This window comes from Medicago sativa, chromosome 3 (genome assembly GCF_051527215.1).
Source record: "Medicago sativa cultivar Bolivia chromosome 3, Bolivia_mono, whole genome shotgun sequence".
Classification (NCBI taxonomy): Eukaryota; Viridiplantae; Streptophyta; class Magnoliopsida; order Fabales; family Fabaceae; genus Medicago; species Medicago sativa.
The window spans coordinates 86,748,267-86,768,480 of record NC_140751.1 but is presented as its reverse complement, the minus strand read 5'-3'; the positions used below and the strand labels follow the sequence as shown (position 1 = coordinate 86,768,480).

General features: G+C 33.1%; 2 protein-coding genes across 3 annotated transcripts; one reads left to right on the top strand and one right to left on the bottom strand.

Annotated features, from left to right (window-relative positions):
* Nucleotides 1-7,896: 7,896 nt before the first annotated feature.
* LOC146941381 (RNA-binding protein 2-like) lies at nucleotides 7,897-14,521 on the bottom strand. Of its 2 annotated transcripts, none has more exons than XM_085755153.1 (7): nucleotides 14,299-14,521; nucleotides 10,603-10,724; nucleotides 9,854-10,091; nucleotides 9,711-9,772; nucleotides 9,557-9,638; nucleotides 8,417-8,533; nucleotides 7,897-8,298 (listed from the first exon to the last, which is right to left on the bottom strand). In XM_085755153.1, the coding sequence occupies exons 1-6, from the start codon at nucleotides 14,381-14,383 to the stop codon at nucleotides 8,433-8,435; spliced, it is 690 nt and encodes a 229-aa protein (XP_085611279.1). In that variant the 5' UTR covers nucleotides 14,384-14,521; the 3' UTR covers nucleotides 7,897-8,298; nucleotides 8,417-8,432. The 2 variants fall into 2 exon arrangements, with proteins under 2 accessions (XP_085611279.1, XP_085611280.1); XM_085755154.1 differs by having other exon boundaries at nucleotides 9,854-10,088.
* A 3,626-nt stretch (nucleotides 14,522-18,147) lies between these two features.
* Nucleotides 18,148-19,657, top strand: LOC146941380 (uncharacterized). The gene is made up of 3 exons (XM_085749948.1): nucleotides 18,148-19,034; nucleotides 19,126-19,494; nucleotides 19,577-19,657. The coding sequence occupies exons 1-3, from the start codon at nucleotides 18,201-18,203 to the stop codon at nucleotides 19,655-19,657; spliced, it is 1,284 nt and encodes a 427-aa protein (XP_085606074.1). The 5' UTR covers nucleotides 18,148-18,200.
* The last annotated feature ends 557 nt before the right edge of the window (nucleotides 19,658-20,214 follow it).

The following is a 20,214-nucleotide window of genomic DNA, read 5'->3' as shown; positions in this document are numbered from 1 at the left end:
AGGCATGACAACAAAACCCGTACCTGCGAGTACCCATCCAAACCAAACTCAATTTGACGGGTTTTCCCCCGCTTTGATTCAGTTTGGGTTTTCCCCAATTTTAAAATACGGGTACGGGATGAGTAACGGGGATATAGGTATACCCACCCCGAACCCATACCCAAACCCATCTCGAACGTAGAAAATCATTTTATTGCCCCCTTTTATATAAAAAGAAACTCAAATTATAAATCATTTCAGTCACACAATCAGAGTCTCAGTCTATCAGATGACACTCATTTCTCAGAGTTCTCTCTATTCTCCATCACCATAGCCTTGATCTATCGTCGTCATTTCTTCGCAAGATAATGCATTGCAACAATGCATCTGAGGCAGAAAAATACTTCTATTTTATTAAAAAAAATATCCATTGCTGGGATGGGGCGGAGATACCCTATAACCTGTCGAAGACGAGAATGAGATTCGATTTCTTATCTCCGTTGGATATGGGTAAGATAGCGGATATGTATATGGTAGTAGGGTATGGGGACGAGTAAGGTAAAACCTGTCCCCACCCGCCCCATTGCCATACCTAATTTTATCTTCTAAATAATAGTGGGAGTAATTATAATATACTAATTATAATTTGATATAAGAATCTTGCACGATATACATATTTATTGTTTATAAATTCATATAAAAATAAAAAAATGCTAAAAAAATTACAAATAGTTTTCAGTGATATATAAAAGTCACGGGGCTTATTAACGTCCCCGTTATCATTATTGTGATTTTATTATTTATAATATTTTCACATATTTTTAGTCTACCACTTTATAATATTTAATAACAACTATTTCAATGTTTTTATTATTATCTTCATCTTTATCATTAATTTTTTTTCTTATTTCTCAATGTAATTAATATTGTAAACGCGTTTTGACCCATAAATCGCGATTTAAGGATCAGCCCGTGCGAAGCACGGACTCCGTGCTTAGCACGGGTCTGTTGCTAGTTTACTTTAAATTTGATTTTTTTTTCTTTTTTTCTTCTCAAAATCCCGATCAAAATGATAAACACTAAAAGCACATTTTTTTTCTGACAAAACTAGGGTCCGTTTGTTATGGATTAAAATAAAAGTGATTTTGACATAAAATAATTTAGAGATTATATTTTAGAGATTTTATGAAAAATCAGAATCTATTTTGCGTTTGTTTACTATGATAAAAATCACTTTTTTTAAACAAATAATTTAGTTTGTTTGGATACAATTATATAAAAGAGATTTTTTGTTACAAAATTAGTTCAATCTTTTAAACAATATTTTCTCTCTCCTCTAAAAAAAGAATCTATTTTTTGAGAAGCTGCTCTTAACAGCTTATCATTTGAAGTTGTATTTAGATTTTTTTTAGATTCTGATTTTTTTTTTTTAAAGTTGTAACAAACGGATGCAAAACACTTAAAAGTGATTATTTTGTTTAAAAAAGTGATTATTTTCTTAAAAAAGATATAACAAACGGGCTCTAAAAGCACATGATCTTAATCAAATGATCTTGTATTTATTTATTTTTATTTTTTTTAGGAAACGTATTTAAATTTTATATGAATATTTTGCACTTTTATTTGTAACAAAATATCTCTTTTTTCAATAGCACCAATATAAATAATTTAGAAAATATAACATAAATTTTTATATTTTTTTAATAAACAAACAATATAACATTATTCTAGAATTTTTTTTTATAAACCAACAGTATAACATTATAGAATTCTTCAAAAAAAAAACATTATTCTAGAAAGAATTGTTTAATTTTTTATAAATAGAATAATAAAAACCATAGTAGTCAATAGCGGGCAATAGCGCCGCTATAGCGGCCGCGCGGTGCGGTGCAGTGCCGGAGCGCTACGCAACAAGCCATAGCGTTGCGGTGTGAGATAGCGGCGCTATAGCGGCGCAACGCTTCGTAGCGGTTTTGCAGTTTAGAACCGCTATTTCATTTTAAGAGAAAATACAACATTGTCCTCGGTTTAAAAAAAACAAGGGTATTTCTGTAAATCTTCCTCTGCTTTTCTGCTGTTCTGTAAAACTTCTTCACCTCTGCTGTAAATCTTCCTCTACTTTGTCGTGTTTGCTCTGTTTTCCTGTTACTTTTTTGTTTAACAATCTCAAAACTCTGTTGTCCTGTTACTTTTTTGTTCTAGTTTTCTTTGTTATTATTGATTCCAAACTCCATTCTGCTCTCTCTGTTTCTGTTTGTAGTTTGTACAAACAATCCTCTGTTTTGTTCATATAAAACCTTATTCTGCTCTCTCTGTTTCCTTATTTTTGTTGTTTTTGTTTTTATGAAATAGCGGTCATAGCGCTATGCGCTATCCCGCTATAGCATTTTTGGGGTCAGCCGCTACGCGCCGCTATCCGCTATTAACTACTATGATAAAAACCCATTATGAAATCCTCTATTTCCTTTTTATATAGTACAGATTTTTAAAACTTAATGTTTGATAAATATTTATTTTAAAGTGAAGAAGTATTGAAAAACTTTGTGATCTATGATAAAAATACCCAATGTGGTCTATGACAAAAATAAAAACAATAACTCCAAGGGCATGAATTATTAGTGGAAAAAAGATAGGGGTATTAAATATGGGAGATCTCGATTCGAGCCCTGTTATTGCCTTTGAAGGGAGATAAATGTAAATACATTTGTAAGTGTGGTTTGACTCTATATGTGGAGGGAGTTGTCTTCATATAATGGTGTAGATATTAGATTTTGACTCTATGAAAAAAAAGATTTTGAGTTAGTCCATAAAAAAAAAATTAAAGTTAGAAACATAATATTATATATTATTGATATCATTGAAAAATATATTTTTTTCTACAATCATGGGCTAGGTGATGTGTTTGCTTGTCATGTAAAACCTTACCAGATTAAGAGGCCTAAAGCAAAATTTTAATGTGGCCTTTAAAATTATTATTTTTTCATAGAATATTTATATAAAATCAATTTTGTGGAGACCAAAATTAGAAGTCATGACCAAGAGTAATTGAGGTTTTTTTGGTAATCAGTTAAGCTATGCAAATGTCTGTAATTTATATCTATCATATAATATACTTATAACCAAATTAATTTTTTAGAGACCTTCTTTTCACCTAAAATTCTGATGCCTAAAACCCTTACTTAGGTTGCTTGGCCCTTAGGCCGGCCCTGCTAAGAATGAGATTCTAATGAGGTGTGGTCACTCATCCCAAGTTGATGGTGGATGACTTTAAGTACTCTCAAGAGGATATCACCAGGTTTTATTTTTTGATTACTCAAGTGTTGGAATATTTTTTAGGTTGAGTTCACTGTGGTTCAACTACAAACTAATATGGTTGCTCATTAGCTAGCTATAGCAACCATCTCAAAAATTTGTTCTCAAATTTTTATTGGCGTTCATGGTTGTAAATAAAATGCACTACATTTTCCTATATAAAGAAGAAAAATGTTTCCTAAAAAGGAAAACAGAAGTAAAGTTAAAAAATAAGATTCAGCAAAGAAACAAGTCAACTAAAAGATCCAAAGAAGGACAAAAGAATGAAAACAATAAGAAGTCAAATAAGAAGAAAAACTGAGGCTGAGCGTTGAAAATTCAAAAACAAACATCCAAATACCAAACTGAACATTCTTAATTAGTAACAAACAAACATCCTAATCAAGTAACCAGAAGCATGAAAAGTAAGTTATGGTAATGAGATGAAGAGCAAGCATTCAAACTAAAGAAACATAACGTAATGCGACGAAAAAATGACAATTACTCGATCTGTTTTTTTTTTTATTTAATCATCCTTAGGATTATTGTTTCTTCTGGTAAGCACTACTACTTCCGATCTTATATATAACAAAAGTTCAAATCAACAAAAATTGATGAATTTAGTCTAAAATTTAATTTAAATGTATCAATTTTTATTGACTCAAACTTTCTTTTATATATAATATCAAAAAAAAAAAAACTTTCTTTTATATATAGAACCAAAATGAGTAGTAGCCGTCAAAAATCAATTGATATTTGATAAATCGTGGTCATGTACCACTACTTGTTGGTTTGGTGTGTACCGGTGAGTTATAGATGGGTGTAAAATAAGTGACGTTTATGGATGTCGTGACGTGATAACTTTACGTTTCAAATTTCCAAATATACTAAACAAACTTCAACCTAATTTATTCAAACCTATAGCACTTTAAAACATGTAAATTATGAATCGTATTTTATTCTTCAAAAAAAAAAAATTATGAATCGTATTTTTATGAAATTTTGGTTTCGGTTTTTTTATGACGATTACAATTATTTTCTTTTTATGTGGCACCAATGTCTCGGATCTCATCAGACCTCTATAGTTAAACATGTTTAGACGATAATATTACTATGATGAAAAGGGTGACCGCCCAGAAAATATGTGTTGCACCTCACATTTAATTCGAAAAAATAATAATTCATTTTCATTAAAATTATAAGCAATGTTCCACAAATCGAGTGTTAACTCGTCGAGTTTACCGAGTTTACGTTTTTAGGTACCAAAATCGTGTCAACTCGGAGGTACGCTCGATTTCTGGTAAAATCGGAATGTTTGACGAGTTTGACTCGAGTTAACTCGGGTAAACTCGGGTAAACTCGGGTAAACTCGAGTAAACTCGAGTAAAATCGGAATGTAAGTATTTTTTTTTATAGTTTTATTAAAAACTTTAGGAACTTGTGAAACTTGCCTTTTTGGATGGTTAAGACTTTAGAGACTTGTGATTTTGCAAGTTTATTTTGTAGTTTGATGTTTAGTTGAACATAATGCTTTATTATGGTGGCTGAAAACCTTTATAATTTAGTCATATTTTGCACTATTGGACTATTTACAATATTATATTAGTTTACATATGTCATGTAAATAATAAATTTTATTGAATTTTAATTTTAGGTAAACTAGTATGAGTTCTCGAGTCGAGTTTACCTGGGCAAAACGAATTTAAGGTAAACTCTCGAGTTGTAAAACCTTGATTATAAGTGTACATGTTCGTGACTTTCAAATTCTAACAAACTATAGGTATCTCTTTTTTGTTCACCACCTAGAGACAAATACTCTATTTGATACAACTAGGCTTATTGTCTCCTAATGATTGGTCGATCATTTGGAATCCTCACGTTCCCATGTCGGATATTCGGATCCTCTGCTGTTGCACTCCCCAATTGTCTCTATATCTCGTCATTTCCCTCTCATTCATCCTCGACTCTTCATTTCTCTCTCCTCACTCACAAACTGGATTTCAGGATTCAATTGATCTGGTTATCCTTGTCTTCACAAATTTTACTGACTTTTTCTTCAAGTATAGTGCCACCTTGTGCCATCACCGATGTTATTGTCAAGTCATTAGCGTGACAAAAACTTACAACTGTTAGGCGACATTGTGGAAGAACATGCTGGTGTACGTGACCGTGTAGCGGTTTTTTTTTTTTTTTTAGCAGTGGCAAGCTGCTAAGAACAACTAAGTGACCATCCAGAATCGCAGCCTGCTCGCTCTTGGACAAAACCACCTATGGTATGTTGTAGGGTAATAACGATGCCGCCTTTACTAATAGAATGGTTGGTTTTGGCATGTCTTTAAGAGATCAATGTGGCCATCTTATTCGAGTAAAAACTGACATATTTGATAGCAAACTGAGTGTACCAAAAGATGAAGCATATGACCTATTTATATTCATTTAGTGGATGCTGGTGCTGGGTATCGATAATGTTATTTTTGAACGACTGAAAAATGGTGGTAGACCAATTCCATAACCTCTCATTTGTTATCTCTTATTTTGGGAGAATTATTCATAAAACAAACTTGTACCGAACAAGTTGGTGGAGTTATCTTGTGGACAACTATATAAACAGCAAAATAACAAGTTTTATCTATTCCTCGTTAGTTTGTTTTTTGTATACCTGAGTATAATAAATATATTTTAGTGTTCCTTCAAATATATATATATATATATATATATATATATATATATTATATTAGTTCGAATGGATCCTCTTATGTTTTCCAACTCATGTTTTTTTTCCAGTTGATGTATTTCCACACTTAAGTTCCCGCCTCCCTATTTAACACAAAGTCTCTTCTACTAAATTGATGTTGAAACTTGAAACTGAACAGGACTCTCACGTGATTGGAGAAATTAATTTCCACAATTTAAACGTCTAATAATTTATTCATTGGAATAGAAGAATTTGGTATGATTTGTACCCAAAAAAGAAATACTACAATTCAGTTTGATATTGCTGTTTAACGTGAACATAAATCTAGCGTAGTCTGTAGTTATTAATTCTTATTGTCAAACATGTATTATAGTATATTAAATTATTTTTCATTTTCCACAGTAATTGAGAAAGAAAGTTGCTCTGCTTGGGTTATTTAGATGAACCCCTATCGTGAGCACAACTTAGCATGTGTTTGAAAGAGTGGTACCACCACACAATTTCAGGCTACTTACCATAAAGTTTTTGGTTTTTTGTAAATACTTTTCATTCTTTCAAACGAAATCGTGTAAATACTTGTAGCATACTCATTCCACACCGCTCTGGTATACTCACAGACTCATACTCATTCATTGTTTCACAACAACTCAATTTCATAATTGTGAGGCTTTTGTGTTGAGCATTGCTAAATTGTACGAAGCAAAATGACACAAGAATGTAACTTGTAGTGTTCTTAAAAAAAAAAAAAAAAAAACAACTAACGAGTCCTACTTTGATAGAAATCATGGCCATGTGTGTTGAAATTCGACAGTCTGTATCATGTGTGTTTCGTTTTCTGGGTTTTCGTAATAAGGGGGAGCATTATCCTTTTTGGTTTGGGAGTAAAGGATCTACACGTGTACCAATGCATGCTCAGTTGAAATATCTGAAAGGCAAGGTAAATGTCGTAGTAGCAAGGTGTTTATCCGGTAAAACCTTTTACTACTTTTTAATTTACTTTGCGAGTTCGGTTTATTTCCTATATATTTGCCAACCGCAACAAACATAGCACAATTATCTGGCGTTACCAGAGTCTATACCAGACAAATCATCACTAAATCCAAAACAAAAGAAGAAAAAGCAGACTATACACACCACAAAACATCGGACTCCCAACATAGTAAACCATGGTGCAACTTCAGAAAAGTTCATGTAGGGTAGAAGAACAATGTGAACAATTGCTATAGTGCGAAGTGAAAAAAGGCGCAACATACATTAATTTTGATTTATTGGTAATAAAAAAATAAAAAACAATCAAATTTGAAGTTTGAAGCCTTCATACCACAAGCAGAATCTTAATAATATTACATAATACTCTACAAATTGACAAGCCATGTCGAAATGCAATCTCACAGAATAAATCATGTAATAACCAACACTAATCTGATCATTGAATATGAAGGCTATGATTAGCTAGTCATTGCTCACGGCATTATCATAACAGATCGATAATAACCTTCAGTGACTTCTCAAATATTTCATGTCCCACAAACACAATTCACCAAATAAATCAGCTCTACAAACACAACCCTAACAACTTGGAACATGGGAATCAAAAGTCATCCCACAATGAGGTATGTTTTCAAGTGCGGCTAGAAAAAAAAAATATTGGAAAGGAAAAGAATAACATTGTACTTAAAAAGCTACCACCACGGTGGAATCCGGAATAGATCACACACCAGACCAATAATGTATCTACTGAATGCTTGCATGTGCACAAATCTGAATCTTAATTGTGAAAGCAAATATGCCAACATTTTAAATTGACTACAATCTAACAATTATATTTTATCGACAATTAGAAAGTTACACGGATATGGAATGCAAGCGGGCAACGATTAAAAAAAATAATAATAAAAACATAAATGAGGGAAAAAAATTTGGTAAGTTGGTTTTGGGACAAAGCAAGTACTATTATTGAACATTACTTGTATGATTAGCCACAATTAATAGTCATCTAACAACTTAGGAAAACATAAACAATATTAGATATCTAAAATGCTCACTACAAACATGTATGGAAAACATGTGTCTTACCTCCCAGATATTCGCAGGAGCAGTAAAACACCTTCAAGAAACAAACTTGTACCAAACAAGACAATTCAGAGAAATTTATATCAAATAAAATTAGACAATCTTCTAGAACAAATACGCAGTCTGAATCTCTAGCGAGCGCGCCTAGCAAACGAATTTCAAAAGGTTCAACTTGTTCCTAACGAAAGCAATTGTAATTCTCGACTGAAAGGCTGGTCACTTGCCTCTCACAAACACAACCTCCCCAATACGCGCGATTCCTACATAGAATTTTCGTTTTACGATTAAGCACGAGTACCATTCAAATTGAAGTTTTAATTCAGCACCCACAGACTATTAATAACAGCGTGAACGGATCGAAATGACAGCATTAATCACCTGTAGAATGCATAATTCAACGCTTGCCACGATGCCCGCCACCTGACCTCCCAGGGTTGCGAGCGAATTGGAACCGTAAATTGACCGAGTTGCGGTCAAGCTCATCAAATTTGTAACCTGCAAAATTAAGGTTCATTGTTTTACGATGAAAAACTAACCACATCTGGACAGCCAAAGAGGGTGGCAGCAGGAAGATGCTATAAGACGTGTACTGTACCTTACCTCAGCTTAAAACAAAATAAACCTGAAATACGTCTGCTAACGTTCAAACCCAATATCCAACATAGGGGAAAATGTGATACCTTCACTTAGTACGAAAGGGATTAAACTTTCTGGTTAAGAGAAGGAAGAGGAAGAAGAGTGAGCAACCTTCAGTGAGTCTCCATTCCCCATTGTTGGACTGTCTGCTTTTGGGTATTTGGCGAAACGAAGAATACTTGAAGAATATATCCTACTATAGTTTAAGTATCTATGCAGCATTAAAATAACTCGACATGAAAGGCTGATCACGCTGCTAATAGTTGGAAATGTGATAGTCCGAAACAAAGAAGGCTTAATTAGTCAGGAAAGCCACATATTTTGTGCAGCAAACAAACGCAGATGAATAGCTCAAACCAGGCCTCCATAATTTGGAAATATCAAAATGGATGGCATTCATGATTGGGATAGATAAGAAAATATATTCACACGGTTAAACACGGAGCTGTTTCTTAGTTTATTGCGAACACTACCTAGTACTCCCCACTCTTATCTGGATGCTTGCCTAGTATCCTTGCCATAAATTTTCAAAATATATATATATATATATATCCTTGCCATAATTTCTTTATATCATTTCCACTGTACACTCTCCAGTCAGACAGTCAGTTTTATCTATTACTAAAACCAATTATGCATCGCTTATCAGTTATCTAAGAGTAATTCCACGCTCTTGATGCAGTGCCATGAGAGGAAGGTTGATCATAAATTACCAAAATACACACTGTTATTACCAACTCCACGACAGGACATACCAGGAAAAAATATTTTACAGCAATTTCACTAAAATCAGCTCATGAAGGGAATAAAGAAATTGAACACACTGCCTTGGAAAAATGTATGAGGTTGTCATTACAAGGATAAAAGAAAAGGAAATATTACCATGCAATGCATCCATGGCAGTTGCTGCATGAGCCGGACTTACAAAATCAACAAAACAAAGTAACAGTGGATCACCCCCAGGCTGCACATAATCCCAGTCAAAAATCAATCAATGCAAATAATATAATTTTTTATTCTTTTTAATTTAACTTACCTGTCTTGATTCCTTGCTGACAAGTCTAACTTCTTTGTAGCCAACAAAAGGACGAAAAATATCTATACAGTGTGTTAAGGCCTTGAGAAAGAGGAATCGACAATGAAAACCAATGGACTAAGGGTAACCAGATGAAAGGATACGGGCTACTTCGCGTCTTGTACAGTTGGAAGGTAAACCCTCCACAAATAGTGTATTGGTAGCACCAGGTGGAAGTGAATGGTCAGGCCTTCCACCACTTAATTCCAGGATTTGGTCTTTTACATTTGTTCTTCGGTCAACTCCCCCCATACTTGTGACATGAGAATCATCAATAGAATGACTGGGAACTCCCCCATCAATGGTTCTAGTAGACTGTCCCGAACCATGAGATGAAATCTGCTGCAACATATACAATAAATTAACCTAAAACATATAGGTTTGTTTACATGCCATATTCGTCATGGTGTGACGAACCTAGATTAAACAGGTGTCCAGTCCAGTTGCATAAGTTATTCCATCACATGCTCAGAGTGAATGGATGGAAATTCAGAAAAAGGAAGATTCTAAAATCTCGCACGCACAATGTAATAAATAGGACAGAGTAATCCCACATTTTTTCTAAAATCTTCTTTCAAGAAAGGGCATTTCAATTTTTACCATGAGCCCTCGAAATCTCCGAGAGAGAACTTTAGAGCTAAAACATTACTTAATGAAAATAATTTGAGCATGAGTCTAAGGATTAAAAATGCACTTAATTAATTTTGTATCTTATCAGTATTCATATACATAGCAACGGCAAGATAAAAAAAAAATAGATCCTAGTGGCCTAAAAAAATCAACATGCCGAATAGGGCTATAGAAAACAAGAACAGATAATTGGTCATTTAAGGACAGGAAAAATAATTAATACCGCATTACGGAGGTAACGCTCATAGGATGCATCAAGGGATTCGGTATCTCTAATTACTTGGAGCCTTCCTCTATCATCGTCGTGGGGAAAGTAATTTGCCAAGTTATGAACGCCCGAGACATCTTCAAAATTAAGCAACATTGAAATTAATGAGAAGAGAAAGACTGAAGAAAGGAATCATTTGCATGATGAATGTAGATTAATTAATTGAGATATAAGCCTAACAATGCCATAATTTTGAATTTGAAACTGTATGACTTGGCTGTTTATTCATTGTTGAATTATATATCTCCAAATGAAAGATTTTCCAAAACGTTAGACAGATCTAGGCTTAACTGCTTAAGGATGTATATGAGGGTAAGTTTGAAAAATAAATAGGGAAAAAACCATTTGGAGTCTTAGAATTTGTGGTTGGGCCTAACACAACCCCACAAAACCAGCTTGTGAGATGAGGATTGCCCCCCTTTATAAACACATGTTCCGGTCATTTCTTATCCAATGTGGGACTCTTTAACATACAGAAAACTCTTACCAAATCAACAGAGGGGCGTCAACACGTTTTGCGCCCTGCAGTCTATTTCTAGTTTTAAGTCCAACAAATTCTCATGTCTTTATTACCGTAAATCAGTTATGATAACTGGCAATTTTAGTTGCTTTTCAATTTCATTTAGTATGAGATGTGATGAATGATTCCTGGTGGCATAACGTTGGACAATGTTTTCAAAGGTGAAAAATAATAGGCTTAAATGCACTTTTGGGCCCCCTAACTTTGCAAAAGATGCGATTTTAGCCCCTCAACAAAAAAAAATAGATTGCACTTTTGCAAAGTTAGGGTGTAGTTAGATATAGATACCCTAAAAGCTTGTTTTTGCTAAACATTAACATGGTTACCAAAGAGTAATTCCAAGGTTAACCTGATACCAATTATATTACTTTCAATCTCATTGATTGCAACATTAGAAAAGTTGGGAATCAGCTTGTGACTGGTGTTCAAATGATTAACTCTTCAACTGGTTCAAATCCATTATCATATGCATCAAATTTGTAATCTTAAGACAGTTTGATTGTTAATGCATTGACACAGATCCATAAAAATGGTTTCACAATTAACCCAAATACATTAATCAAATACTCTTGCATGATTTTCATTTCTTGAAAATTTGATATTTTAAGCAGTTTTCAACTGTTCAAACTAGATATATAGGAGTATCTTTTTTGAGGGAGATATATAGGAGTATCTTAGAATGTAATACAGTAAAAGTTAAAATAAAACTTAGAAAATAATAAACTAAAAAATAAAGAAAACATTTTCAGTATTCAATAAACCAATAGATTGCCCACATCAAATCTTATTTTTTTCATTTAATAGCCATGACTCATGTAAAGTTTACTCCAAAGAAATATAAGTCCACCACTGCTTAAGATAGAGCAGAACTGTTACATTTTTCCTACTTACTAATTACTATCAATTAATAATGTGCGATTAATACTAATAAACCATACCACCTTTTATAGAAAATGGCAGTGTCAGATTAATATTTATTCAATTGCATTATATGGTTAAATTTCAAATAATAAATCAGATAGAGCTTAGAAGCTGTGAAAAGACAAAAACAAGATGACAGGGCATGTTGTTGAATTGAGGAATAAGTCGAGAAAATAGTGAAAAATATAATTGCAATTTGCAATAACTTCAAGTCAACGATTTTATTCAATAAGTAAAGGCTATTAATTGGAAAAGAAAAAAAACACATCACAAAATTCAGCATCCAAAAAATAGCTAGCACAATAAAAGGCATACAGATGAATTTCCACAACCAAAAAATAAGGATCCGGATTCTCTTAACTTTGTGGCGCCGAAGATACCGTAACTTTCAACTCATATAAACCGCCAGATCGATCTTATGCTTCATACTGTGCCATCTGGCTTTACCTTTTAATTTATAAAAAATTAAAATTAAAAAAAATTAAAATTAAAAAACACAAGTATTACCCACAAACTCCATATTCTTCCTCCACCATACAACAGCCATTAGAGAACCATAATCGACTCCGACCACCACTATAACCACACCTCTCTTACCGACTTACATGCCTGTGCCTCCACCGTCACCAACCCATATGTAATATGTTTTAACAAGTCCATAAATAAACCCCTTTTAACAAGCTATTTTCACCGCCATGTTAATCTCTTCAGCGTCATTTTTAATTTACAAACAGCATCGCAATTGGTGTCTGCTGTAAAATTCAAACCAACATATGCATTACATACTTCCATCCAAAAAGGCTTAGCGGCGCATATGTTGCTCGCTTGCCTTCCACTCGTCTGTAATTTGTGTATATATATATATATATATATATATAAATAATTTTATTAATCTTTTACATTTTGAAGTTACAATTTACATAATTAACATTTACATGACAACAAAGTCATATGTTGTTCTGTGGTGCCTTTGTCTTGTACAACACATATTTTTCAGCGAGAAATTTAAAACTAATAATTTGTATGACTTTGTTGTGATGTAACCACAAAGCTCGTGATCTTAAATGGTTGGTTTTGTTTCATATTTTAGTGGTCAGAGTCTACAGACACAGTGCATAAAAATTTGGATTGGTCGAGTCAAGACAGCGGCGGTAGTCGAGAAAGACGATAATGCTCAAAGTTAATCGTGGAGGTTTGGTTTTACCTAGGGCAGTGGTGCAGCACAGGAGCCGAGGGAGAAACATGTATTTTTGCTTTTGTTGTTTCGGTTTTTTACAGAGAAAAAAAGACATGGCACCGTGTGAAGCATAAGATCCATGTGATAGCTTATAAGAGTTGAAAGTTAGGGCAACTTTGGCGCCACGAAGTTAGTGAATCCCGATTCGAAACATAATTAGGCACTTCTTAAAGCAGACAAAAATAAAATAAAGGGTTAATAGGTCTTTACCCCCTGTAATATAGGTCATTTCCGGTTTTCCCCTGTAAAATAATTTTTTTGATTCACCCCCCTGTAAATTTCTTGAAAAAAAAATTTGGTTTTTGTTTGGCCTATTAGGGGGTAAATCAAAACAAATTTTTTTACAGGGGTAAATCAAAAAAAAAAAAAAAAAAAATATTACAGGGGTAAAGACCTATTAACCTTAAAATAAAAAATACTAATAATTTTCATTGAAGTGTATAAACCCAACTTAGTTTGACAATTGCATTTTCATTGTAGGCAACTGAATTCACTTGTTACATTCCTTATTTATATTAATGCACAATCAAAACATGATAGTGATAGCGTATCCAGATTAAAACAAGTAAACACTAAACAGCACTAAAATTAAAACATTAACCCAGATCAAGAATTCTTAAACATGTATACAAAACAACTAACATCCAGAATACAATACAGATACCTATAACTAGGAACAACATGAGATTCCCAATACGTGTACAAAAGGGAAAATATTGTAAATTATTTCAAAAAAGTTAAGATAGTCTAGTTAATCAGATTCAATCCTCGTACAAAACAGTGAAAATCACGAATGGGAAAGCTCAATGGTTTAAACGCACGATTTAGAAATCCCGAGATTGAAATGGGGAAAATTATGTAAATTTTGATAAGAAAGCCTAGCGAATGAAAAATGATAACTATGGGAAGTAGAAACCCTAAATTGAAAGGAAAAAAAAAGTGAAGGGTAAAAATGGAAGAAGAAACTGAATACCGTAGTCAGTACGGGGACGTTTGCCGGGGATGGTAGGGGGAGCGTGCTGCTGAGATTCGGCGTATCTCCAATAAGCGTCAGACATGACGGTGTTGGCGACAGACAAAGTACGATGAGTTAGATTGTGAATACGAATGGTGTGTTCGTTCAAGTCTACACGAGGTGCTTCCTTAACTCAACAGAAACACAACACAACTTTTGTTCGATATTGTGAACTACTCCTATCTCGATTTGTCTCCGTTTACTTTTTGTCCTTTATTTTCTTTAATTCTTTTTTTCTTTTTAGGGAAATTTGTAAGTTCTTTGTCATTTTCACATTTACAAAATTATCCCCAATCAATGATTATGGAATGATAAATGGTAAAGGATATGATTAAAAAAAAAATAATCAGGAATGATGTATTGAAATTGTAAAGCGACTTGGAGTAAAATCAAAATAATATTTTTCAAAGGTGAGTTATGATAAAATATGGAGGTGTGTCTTGAAATTTATGAATTCTATTTTTTGAAAGTTGTAAAGTGTTTTTTTCGATGCAAAACTTCTAATTTTTTAACTAGTGTCTCGTGACGATTAGCAAGACCTTTCTTTTTATGATCACAAAAGAATTTTTTTATTTTTAAAAGGCTAGACGAATATATTAACAAACCCAAAGAAGCCTCTTTAGCACAAGAGAAAACTTAGAATTTCAATTATTACAAAATACAAATCACGCTGCAGCAAGTAGCCAAACCCAAAAATAACAAAGGATTACGAAAACAAACACAGTAAATGGTCTGACCTCCAAGTAGAGTAATCAAAATCGAATAAAATATAATACAGTTTTAACCACCAAAAAGTTTGGAGTTTAACCTTTTCTGCTAAAAAAATAAGTTGTTCAGTCTTATTATGAAAAATCTTTCTGTTATGCTCCTTCCAAATTATATAAAGCACCGAAATTCAAATGATGTTAAAAGTCATGCAAGAATGATTTACTCCCTCCGTTTCAAAATTAGTGTCGTTTTAGCCAAAAAAAATTGTTTCAAAATGAGTGTCGCTTTCAGTTTCCAATGCAATAATAACTTTTTCTTTTCAATTGTACCCTCCAATTAATACTTTGCACACTACTTCTAAAGTATTACTTTTAAAACTAACCAATAGTTAATAAGGATAATTTGGTAAAATAATCATTCTCTTTATCTTAATCATTGCATTTCTTAATATGTGTGTAAACACCTAAAATGACACTCATTTTGAAACGGAGGGAGTAGTACATTCCCACGAGAAGTTGTTGAAATCTCTAACCAATCATCAATCAATAACCACAGTCGATCATATGACACGCATTTAAAAAATATTTGGTCCTTGTCCTCTGTAGAGCCACATTCCGCTGAACATAAGTCTCGTCGTCCCCCAAAAACCATAAAAGAAAATTAATTGTGTATGATTTATCCAATATTTAAAATAATTTTTTAATTTCAAATTTATGATATATTAATTGTTATTTTTCTAGATAACGTCGTACAAAATCTTAATAGTCCAAACTTGCAAATGACTAAAACAATTAAGAAAAAGCAATTATCAATAATATTGATTAAAACAGTTTTTACAATGATGCAATCAACAATTTTAACATTGAGAACATGGTGTAGAAGAACGTTGTAAACACAAATTGTCGTCCTCAATTGTGAGATAGACTAAAAAACATTATAGTCGAAATCAACGTAATTCTAGCATGGTGAGAGTGCATCTCTCTGATCATAAAATATTGGATGATAGTGTTGAATAATCTATATTGGCATTGGATTTCATGGCAAGTTTCAGGAAGAGATAAGAGATGAATTACCTAACGAGTTTGTTGGGAACCACCATTGTTGTCGCCTCCTCGGCATTTTCTTCTTCCATAAAACATAGTTTTATTTTCTTCAAATGTATTTTTATGATGTTTAACTAATAAAGTAGGTATTCACCCAAGTCCCTAAGATAAAAAATCTAGATCTTAAATATACAACAAATGTGGTGTCTGGGGTTCGAACCCCGAACCTTGCATATAATATGCATTGTCCTTACCAGCTTAGCTAAACTCACGAGACATCTTGTTATCTTGCATAATATAGTTGTTGATATTATATTATGTTGTTTGTTGTGATTTTTCTTAGACTTACATCTTGTTATCTTGCATAATATAGTTGTTGATATTATATTATGTTGTTTGTTGTGATTTTTCTTAGACTTATTTGAACATCTTTTCACAAAGTTTAAACTACCTCCAATCTCTCTGATGCATGTCAAAATCCAATGTCACCACAAGATGAACTTGATTTTGATTTATGTTTTCTCCTCTTTGATGAATATTCCTTTTTAATAGAAATTCAATAATGAAAAAATTTCATTAGATAATCTTTAAAGATACATTCATGAATTTTAGAGAAAGAAAAACAGCTTTTTGAAAAACAATTTAATTACACTATGATATAGATAATTGAAACTAGACAAAGTTTCTACATATATTACAACAAATAATTTGTTGAAATATCACCATATACCGTATCGATGATATCACAACATCTCGAAAATAATTAAGAACATAGCTTTATTCTAATGTTTGTTTTCTCCATAAGCATTTTTCACGACTTTGTTTTCTCCATAAGCATTTTTCACGAGCTTAGTAAATAACTTCACAGCTCAGTATATCGAAAAATTATTTAAGGAAATAAAGTTAAAAAAAATTAAAAATAAAATATTTTTGAAAAGAAAATGTTGTGTTTCTCACTCAATCCAATGTTTAAAAACAATTTATGAAGGAGTTTGAAATATATGATAAATTGACTCAAAACTCAAAACATTTCAAATATTAATCTTTAAGGTTTCCATCCTTGAATGTCTTCCCATTAAAGTCAAGTGCATAGTTAATTGAGTATATCTCTGGTATTAATTGAAATTGGAGGAAACACAAGAAAGAGAGATTGACCTGTGTTGACCCTTTTCAAAATATTTATTTAACAATATATTATGAAAGACCTTTTTTTTAACATATATAATACTTATTCTCACACGACACGCATGAGTCAAAGAGCCGTATATAACACAGGAAGAATGAAGAAAATATGTACATATGAAAAATATACTGATGGGTTGTACATGTAGTTTATGGCGGTGTTTGCGATTGAAATGCATTACTTTGTGATTCATATTTAATACATGAATAATAAGATATATATGTGTTATTTGCAAGATATATTGGTCGTCCGTGCTTGTAGTTGATGATGTTGTTTGTGATTAAAATGTATGACTCAAAAAGTTGTGTTGAATTCATGGGAACAAGAGAAAATCAATTGTGCGTTATTTATCTAATATTCAAAATGTTTTTTAATTTAAAATGAATGATATATTAACTGTGTTTTTCTTTTACAACAACACCAGACAAAGTCTTAGTCAACCAAACTTGGATCTTTCTATTTCTGTTTTGAAGGCTGTAAGCAAGGGTTCTTGAATGGTTGTAGACCCTTCATAGGTGTGGATGGATGTCACTTGAAGACACAGTATGGTGGTCAACTCTTGATAGCAGTAGGCAGAGATGCTAATGACCAATATTATCCTATTGCTTTTGGCATTGTTGAAGTTGAGAACAAGGAATCATGGAGGTGGTTTTTGACCCTATTACTTGATGATATTGGTACTGAGAAAAGATGGGTCTTTATTTCAGATCAACAAAAGGTAAATTTTAGTTACTCTTTGTCAATTTTAATTGATTTGTTATATCTTTCTATTATGTGCTTACCTCTTCATTGTTGTGTTTATTTTGAAGGGACTTGTGTCTATATTTGATGAGTTACTTGAAGTTTGTGAGCATAGACTTTGTCTGAGGCACCTATATGCAAACTTTAAGAAAAAGTTTGGAGGAGGTACTGTTATTAGAGACTTGATGATGGGGGCAGCCAAAGCAACATATTACCAAGCCTGGGAGCATAAGATGCAAGAACTGAAGGCACTTGATTTGGCTGCATGGGAGTGGTTGATGCAGCATCCTACCAAGCTTTGGTGTAAGCATGCTTTTAATTATTACTCTAAGTGTGATGTTTTGATGAACAACTTGTCAGAAGCTTTTAATTCCACTATACTGTGTGCAAGAGATAAGCCACCCATTACCATGTGTGAGTGGATTAGGACATATCTGATGAATAGAATTTCAACAATTAGGTATAAACTTAGTTCATGGCAACATAGGATAATGCCAATGCCTAGGAAAAGACTAAATGTTGAAATTGAATTTAGTGGAAACTGGAGGGTCATTTGGAGAATACATGATGAATATGAAGTGCATAAATTATATAGGGGCTATCAGTACATAGTTGATATTGGGAAAAGGACTTGTACTTGTAACTTCTGGCAGCTAGTAGGTATTCCCTGTAGGCATGCTATTGCTGCAATGGGTAAAAGGTCTCAGAGACCTGAGGATTATGTTGATGACTGTTATTCTATAGCAACCTATGAAATATGCTATAGTTATGGTATAAGTGCACTTAATGGTGAAGATATGTGGCCAAATGTGGATGTGGAAGAGATGTTGCCACCATCTTATAAAAGAGGACCTGGAAGGCCAAAAAAATTAAGAAGAAGAGAGCCTGATGAAGATGGAAATGGTAGAAAATACAAGAGACAAAGTACTAGATACAGATGCACAAAGTGTGGTCAGTCAGGACTTAATAACAGAGGATGCAAAAGTCAAGTTGTTAACCCAGATGCACAGAAAAGGAAGGTAAAATTGTGATTACAATTACATTTATATTTATGAATAATCTTAATATATTGTAAACTACTAATCAATTATGGTTTGGGAACTTTAACAGAGGAAGCCACCAAGGAATGCAGCAAGGATGGAAAACCAAGATGCACCAACTGTGGGAAACCAAGATGCACCAACTGTGGAAAACCAAGATCCAGATCCTGTCATTGCTGAACCTATCATTGCTGAACCAGACAACACTGCAAATGGAAATCCTGCAAAGCCATCTGCTAAACCAACTAAGACAGTTGTCAAAGCTGCAAAGTCATCTGCTAAACATGCAAAGCCAACTGCTAAACCAACCAAGACAGCTGTTAAACCTACAAAGTCATCTGCTAAACATTCAAATCCAACTGCTAAGCCTGCAAATCCACCTGCTAATTACAATAACCCTGTTAAGCCTGTTAACCCTCAGTTCAAGCCTCCATCAAAGGTTAGTCTAACATGATGGTTAACTTTTTGAATTTTTATCTTTGATGAATTAATCTAACATTATGTTTATTTTTAATTTACAGAAAAATAAAGAGGTAATCTATGATGTTACTCAACTCAAAAAGAAGGCAGCCACGAACTTGACATGGAAAGGAAGGACTTGAGAAGGATCTACTTCAAAATCAACTTCCAAAGTGCCAGTTTACAATTTCAATCATCTTAGAAGGAGTGGGAGGACATGTTATTTTGGACCACAACCAAAGGCAGGTGCACCAGGAACTGTTGAATCAAATCCTATTGAAATTGGAGTGGAAGATAATGGGGAACTCACTCAGGAGAACTAGCTGAATAGTATATTCCATATTATGATGTAATGGCTTTAGATAATGCCTTATCTTGATGCAATGGCTTTAGATAATGCCTTATTTTGATGCAATGGCTTTAGATAATGCCTTATTTTGATGCAATGGCTTTAGATAATGCCTCTATTTTGTATGTAATGGCTTTAGACAATGCCTTATTTTGATGCAATGGCTTCAGACAATGGCCCAAATGCCTCTATTTTGTATGTAATGGCTTATATGACAGTGCCTTATTTTGATGCATATATCTATTTGGTATTTCTCTATAACAGTTGCTTTTAGTTTAGATGCACCAGGTGTTTTTACTTTTTGCTGTATGAATAGCAGTTGCCTTCATGGCTTGACTTGTGACAAAATAA